Source organism: Montipora capricornis, chromosome 13, assembly GCF_036669925.1.
Source record: "Montipora capricornis isolate CH-2021 chromosome 13, ASM3666992v2, whole genome shotgun sequence".
Lineage (NCBI taxonomy): Eukaryota > Metazoa > Cnidaria > Anthozoa > Scleractinia > Acroporidae > Montipora > Montipora capricornis.
In genome coordinates, this window is record NC_090895.1 from 25,807,074 (window position 1) to 25,814,560 (window position 7,487).

The following is a 7,487-nucleotide window of genomic DNA, read 5'->3' on the forward strand; positions in this document are numbered from 1 at the left end:
GTTCGGGTCCTGGCCGGGGACATTGTGTTGTGTTCTTGGGACGACACTTTACTCTCACGGTGCCTCTCTCCCCACCCAGGTGTATAAATGGGTACCACCGAAAATGTACAGCATCCCATCCAGGAGGGGGAGTAGAAATACTCCTAGTCGCTTCATACTACAGAAACCGGAGATAAGCGCCGGCCTGATGGGCCTTCTAGGCTCGTAGCAGACTTTACCTTTTCAGAAGGAGGTCCCTAGTTTGGAGGCCCACGTTTTGTACCGTCCCTGCTCAGGACCTATTTAAGTCTCCCGTCAATTCCACGCCCAAACCGTCATTAAATTACCGCAAGCATAATCTATTGAACATCTCCTTTCCCCTCGGAAGCATTTCTACCATTTTGGTAAACTTTGTTTTTATTTTTTAATTTTCAGCTTAATCTGTTTTGGGATTGCTGTCACTATCGCAACCTTTGGTGAATGTACTGTGGATCCCCCGCAGACAAGAATTCCTCGAGGTAACTTGTTTGTTCAGTGAGTTGCGTCAGTTGAACCCTTTTCAGCCACAAAATCTACCAAGTTCGCCATTGAAGTTTCAGCAGAGGAGGATTATACATTTTCATTGAGCAGTTTTAAACTTCGTGGTCGTTCAGTCTCAAGAGCTTCAAAAACTACTACAGTATGATCCTCCAACTCTAAATAGCTGGTACAAGTTTGCTCGTATCGTGATAAGAGCAGACCAGAAGCTAACCATTACTTTAGTTGTGTTAGGAAAACTTTTGGTTGTCATTGTATTTAATCCAGGTTACGGCTAACTGAGCTTCAAACAACTGAGCATCCGGTTGGTTTTTATCATAGAGCGGTTCTTAATTGAGTGTTGAAAGTAATTAGCGAATTGCTTTGGTTTATGATTACTTCACCCAGTGATTGGTTCAAAGTTCTCGCGCCACTTTTTCAACCAATCAGAATTGAAACCAAAACCAACCGTGGCTCGCGCGTGCACATTTTCCCGCGCTCTGTGTCGGCTGCAAGTAATTACTTCGAATTTGATTGCTTTACCGGATTGTCTCAGTCCTTTTTGATTGGCCAAAGTAATTACTTTGGTTTTGGTCTTAGGACACTCGATTGAAACTCGCTCTGTCTGATGTCTAATAAAAATAGGGCAAAGTTATTGCAGTCTTCAATACATGGAAACGTCTTCGAATTTTTAATTGAAATATATGCGAAATTAGCACACCTAAGAACAATGCGTTATTTTCTTTTCCCTTTCTTTCTTCTATCTTTCTTTATTTATTTCCTTGTTGCTTTTGTTTTTAATGTGCTTCAGAGCGTCGTGGAGGGAAAAAGTTAACGAGAAATTACATTCAACAGTCGTTTTACGCAGTGGCAATCGTCAAAACGTCAGTACGCTTTGCCTTTTTTGCGCTCTCTTTTTCGGGGAAAATTGTTTCTTGGCCTTCACGGAGTTACTCGAATTAGTAAATTCTCAACCTCGGTTAATGCATTTCTCGTGCTCTGATTGGTTTTCTCAATCTCGGCTATCAGCTTTTATACTTAAGTTTGATTGTGCTAAGCGTTGCTAAGCTAAAATTATTTTCGCCGGAAAGCGAAATCTCTCTCTGAATAAAGCAGAAAAAACAAACGTTTTTGTGGAAAGTTTGGATCAATTCCGACGTTTAGAAGTACGCGAAAAGGTAAGAAATGTTTTTGTGATGAGCCTGCGTCTGTCTGATCACCAGGTATTACACGACATCGCATCTTCATCAAGTTTTTTCGATTTCTCTCGGATTTTCTCGCTTTTTTGCTCGTATTTCGTACTTCCAAACTTTTGGAGTTTAACGAATTTAATAAAGCAGTTATTCCATTCGGGCTTGTTGGATATGAGACTGGTTATAGCTAACTCGGCGCTACGCACCTCGCTGGCTATTTACCATCTCATATCCAGCGCGCGCTCATAGAATAATTGTTAAATTCTTTTTTATGGCGTAGTTTGGTTTGGTATGGCATATTTCATTTACATTCAAAACCAAAAAACAACCCCCAGAGTAGGGCCCGTTTGTGGATTAAAAAAAGAGCAGATTAACTATTGCTGTCAAGAGATTATGTTCTCCACTTTACCAGTTAAAATATTTACTTAGTGTTCGGGAAAATGGCAGTTTCACGTTACCAGAATAATTTTGGTTTGTAATTGTATCGCAAGTGTATACTTGGAAATAGAGCCATTTCTTTGGTTTTTCAATTTAATTTTCGAGCGAGACGATAAAACTTTTTTTTTTCGATCGGGAGAAGTAAGTTCTGAATATTTATTTGAAAGTAAAATTGAAATGATTAAAAATCGTATGGACACCTCCCAAACTCTCTTTAACTAAAAGTGAGTGTGGCTAAAAGGCATGCAGAAAGTTATTTCCCGTCGGGAACCCAGGTTATGAGGCCCTTTTCCCTATGCCCCGAAAAACTTAACTGTTGGAACATAATTTAGTCCACCAAAAACCCTGGTTAAACAAACCCTGTTTTATTTTGAAACTGGCATAGTGGAAAAACAAGACTTTTACAACCATCTTGTCACGCAGGATATATCTGCTCAGAATTGATATCTTCTTAAAATATACTCGGATATACCTCCCTTCTTAACACGGATTTAGGCGGCGGCTTAATTTATGTCATTCTATATTAATCTTCTCCCTCCAGACATCATTAATTCTATTAAGGGGCGTCCGCCCGAAACACTTTACAGTGCTATGTCAGGAAAGCGATGATAAAATGAACCAGCAGCAAAAAGGAGATGTTTTTTAAGTTCAAGGACCCAAGGAAGTTCCTCACTAAATAATCATGTGAGGTATTTTGATTAACGCCCTCGGTTCGTTAAATGGCAACTTCGTAAACGGAATAGAGTTTGTCTCTATTTTCGTTTGACTTCGTTCAACACGGTTCAACTTGTTGAATGGCCTATTTTAGCCGATTTAACACGACATGATACACAAATAAACATGTGTTAAAAAAAGAAATGCAAGAAATACATTGTTTAGTAACAAATGTTTAGCTGCTTGTTTCCGCCTTAAGGGGCTAGCATCGATGGACACTGAATGAGAGCACCAGTGGTAGTGCCAGTCGCGGTAGCGGTAGGAAAAGAGTAGCTTCGCAACAGCAGCATAATGTGAAATATATCTCAACCTCGTTAAGGGTTCTTTTGGCATTCATTCGCAAAAATGCAGTATATCATACTGAAGTCTCCGAACTGAGCCGAAGTGTATGTGAGTTTATCTTGTGCAGAATACAGAGGAATTAATTGTGGAGATTTCAGTAGTGTTAAGCCGTCTACTTTTGGTACTTCATTACAGCTGCGCCAAGAAAGCGATGCTCCTTTAACCAGATCAATTACAACGTAGGAGAAAACTGGAACCCTTTTTTGCTTCCAGCGGGATATTGGCGCTGCATAAGATGCAGCTGTAAACTGGTAAGCATTGTTTTCAGCGTAACGTATAGCTACACTGTAGCTGCAGCTTTCAATATTCAAGGAGGGATATGGTATTGTAACAAAACTATGCACCAAAATGAACTATAAACGATTTGGGTTACGTAAGAAAAGTTTTGGAAACTAGGTTGGCGAAGTGGTGGGAGTGCTTGCGTTCCATACACATGGATTATTGACCAAGCGTGAGGTCAAGATGGCTGAATATTGGCCAAGTTTTTTTTTGGCGTGTTTATGGACCGAAGATCTTTGATCTTGCGGGACCAAGCAAGAAACCCCGAGCGGGCAGTATAGCTCCATCTTGCCCGCTCGGGTAGCCAATCACAGCGCGGGATTTGGTTCATCTTGCCCGCTCACGGTGCTAGTCATATAATAAATACATATACATACATACTTAATTGACCACTCCTCATAGGGGCTTTTCAGGGCCAAGGAAACACAATCACGACAGAACAGAACATCAACAACATCTGTTAAGAATCGCAGCCATAGCCGGAGGCAAGCCAGTTGGCTATTTACAAGTGCAGCTGAGAAGTTGAACCAGTGACTACAAGGAACAAATTCAACCAGTGGCACGAATGTGTCTTGAACCCGGGATCCCCGGATCTCAAGGCAAGCGCCCTAACCACTGGGTCCATGAGAAACTCTGTGTCGATTCCCGTGCTCAGCGTCATATGGCTCGTGTTTGTTGGTTCTAATTTTACTTTGTTTTCTCAGAAGTACTCAGTACTCAGTGAGTACTCTAGTTATCCTCTCACCGAAGCTAACATTCAAATTCATAGATTTAAACTGGAGTTTTTAACGTTCCAATCGGTTCTAAGAAAAGTGAATGATTTCGGTAAGGTTGAAGGCTACCCAACAATCAGGTCTCTCAATATAGTTCAGCTGTCACCAAGTTGCTCTAACTTGCATGCCTTTGTTGTTACCTCAACACAGCTCTCTTCAAAATGATGTTCCATAGTAGGGTAGTTTGATCAGGTTGTAGCTTTTTAAACTATCGTATAGTTTTCCTCATTACGTTTGTTAATATTCCAGACAAGCGATGGCTCAAAGGCAACTGTCGATTGCAAAAGTTGCAGGTCGGGGACAGCGAGTGGTAGGTTGAAATTGTTAAATTTCTTCCATTTTTTTTTTTTTTTTGTGTGTGTTTTTTTTATTCGGGAAGTTATCATTTCGTCGTTGGTTCAAGCTCAGATACATTTGCTAAGATAGATTGAACGGTAATCAGAGAACTGTCGTCAGAAACTTTGTCAGTTTACCATTAACATGAGTCATGTGCACGGAGCAGTTGACCAGCAAGAGGCGAGGGGGGAAGGCCCTTGGGTTAAACGTCGTACGTTTTAAAGAGTCAGTAAACGAAGTAAGTCAGCAGAGGAGACATGGCTTAGAGGGTCGGTTTTGTTTGTGCACCTTGAATCCTTTTCAAATTAGCCCGGCAAATTACAAAGTGGCAGTAGGTCATTGCTTTTGCCAAAAAAATGCTAAAAACCGATGAAATGCCACGACATCGTTCATGTCACAGCTTCATGCAATGTTTAAACTTGCAGTTTAAAGAGAAAGTGATTGGCAGTGTGACTTGCCCAATGTAACCAATGCGTCATGTAGTCCACGTTAAAGAACAGATGCCTGGCGAAGGGTTCATTTATTCATTGTGATTCGGGTCATGATTCGGGTGGTCTCGGGTTATAGTGATGCCATGTAAGAGTGAAGAAACTTTTTTTTGGAGCCTAAATTAAGCCTAGAGAAAATTAGGGTTAGGTTATGATTAGATTTGGTTATTATACTTCGACATCAATCGACTTATTATACAAAAGTAAATAATGAAAAGAATTAATCTCTCGTTCCGCTAATAAATACAAGATGAGGGGCGTTGAGCAAATTGTAAATTGGAGGAACCTCCGAACTGAACCGTAACATTTAATGAAGCTTTATTTTCAGATCAACACCCCGATGAAGGCCAGGCGAGTTGCACACATAACGGTGTTTTACGAACCCACGGCTCCGTGTGGGCAGAGGCTACAACGGATCCTTTGCCATACAATCAGTGTACAGAATGCAGCTGCACAGTAAGACGTTTTTCTATTTTTCCTTGGTAAAAATTATCCCCACCACTGAATTCCCCAAAAGCGGCATAAAAATTCTGAGTTGAGACTGAACATTCTTATTTTTGTCGTGATTGGAGTCCCGAGCATTCTTGGGATGTTCTTAATAAGGTTTATACGTGTAACTAGAAACCAATAAGATCGGTATTATTTGCTGAGATATCGTACCACGTGCTTTTCATTTCCAGTATTCAGTCATTTACACGACTCACTTAAAAATATAGCAAAGTTTTAACGTTCTAACTGAATGTGAGCCTGGATACGTTTTTCGCATGTCCCTAAAATTTTCGTATATCTCATCTTTAACGTTTCTTTTAAATAAATAAAATATGTATATCCTTCTCGGAAAGTGATATGTGCCCCCTGCCCCTTCCCCCGGTACAGTTTCGTTTTTTTTTTTTTTTTTTTCTTGAGGCTGAAAAAAAGACGAAAATGTACTGTTCTACTGGGAAGAGAAGTGCCAAAGGCCAGCATATTCTTTCTATTCATATGTGGGAAATCCAAAAGCTTCTCAGACTTCAATGGGAGGTTGTTGAAACAACTGCGACATCCGCTTTACCACTTCGTTTTGAGAGGGGTATTTCCGCAACGTCAGAACCTAATGATTGGGACCTACAGGTTACTAAACTTCAACAAGAATAAGTCACAGTTACAATAGGTCTCGATATAGAGCGGTTTTCAATTGAGTGTCGAAAGTAATTAGCGAATTGCTTTGGTTTATGATCACCTCACTCGGTGATTGGTTCAAAGTTCTCGCGCCACTTTTTCAACCAATCAGAAGTAAAACCAAAACCAATCGTGGCTCGCGCGTGCACATTTTCCCGCGCTTTGTGCCGGCTACATGTAATTACTTCGAGTTTTGATTGGTTTACTGGATGTCTCCGTGCTTTTTGATTGGCCAAAGTAATTCCTTTGGTTTTGGTTTTACGACACTCAATTGAAACTCGCTCTATACCTTCAAATCGTCTGTTTTCACTGATTTTAAAAGAAACGTTTTGCTTTCATCAGTTGCACGGCAAGCAAAAGCAAAATTGTTAAGCCCTGTGTAGCTTTCATGACATCTCATACAACAAGTACGTAAGGGGTTGTAAGCAAAACGTTTTTACCTGCATTGTAGGACCGATTTATAACATGCGCCGTCAGAACTTGTCCTACCCTCCATTGTCAGCATCAGGTGATTGGTCACAACACATGTTGTCCTATTTGCAGAGGTAAGCGAATTTTATGTATTCGATAGATTTAGTATCATCTTTACGTGAAACGGCGAAAGCATCGGAATCTTTTCTTATTCCTCGGTACATGCAAGGTACGAGTCAAAAGCAAATTCCAAACTGATGTTTGCCATGTTTAGTAAACGCGGTACTAACTCCTCTCAATGAAGTAAAATTTGTTTTAGGACCACACTGACTGGAGTCTGGGTAATTGTCGGAAGTCAACATCGATATCATCAAGAACATGCCCGCAATTTGGATTTTTATTACATCCATTTAGAAATCACTGGTGATCCTTGCAATCTGATTGGCTCTCAGCAGTGCGATTTATTCCCAAATCCCCAGCCAATGAGAAAGGAACACTAAAACAAAACAACCAATCAGATTTCAAGGCTTGTTTAAGGCAACCAATCAAATTGCTGGAAAATGAAAGACAAAGAAAACCATTTTCCAACTTTTATACCCAACTGGATCAATAAAACATTGGTACTGACTAAAATCCTGTATTTGAGGGATTAAATGTGTGATTAAATGTGTGATTTCTAAATGTAATAAAGTGGTAATTGAACTTCGTGTCGTGCAATTTTGGTATGAAATCATACTTATCAAATCACACGTTTGATTTCAGACCAAATTGCACTCCACTCAGTTTAATTGCCATTATTAATATTTAGGAGATAATTCATTAATTTTTAATTGAGTTTGATCGATTTCTAATTTAGACTT

General features: G+C 40.0%; 1 protein-coding gene across 1 annotated transcript in view; it reads left to right on the forward strand.

Annotated features, from left to right (window-relative positions):
- Positions 1-7,487, forward strand: part of LOC138030278 (chordin-like protein 1) — a 41,528-nt gene that overhangs the window by 24,274 nt on the left and 9,767 nt on the right. The window contains exons 3-7 of the mRNA XM_068878176.1: positions 415-497; positions 3,318-3,433; positions 4,484-4,544; positions 5,387-5,514; positions 6,668-6,761. Of these exons, the coding sequence (XP_068734277.1) occupies positions 415-497; positions 3,318-3,433; positions 4,484-4,544; positions 5,387-5,514; positions 6,668-6,761 (482 nt within the window). The remainder of the gene's footprint in view (positions 1-414; positions 498-3,317; positions 3,434-4,483; positions 4,545-5,386; positions 5,515-6,667; positions 6,762-7,487) is intronic.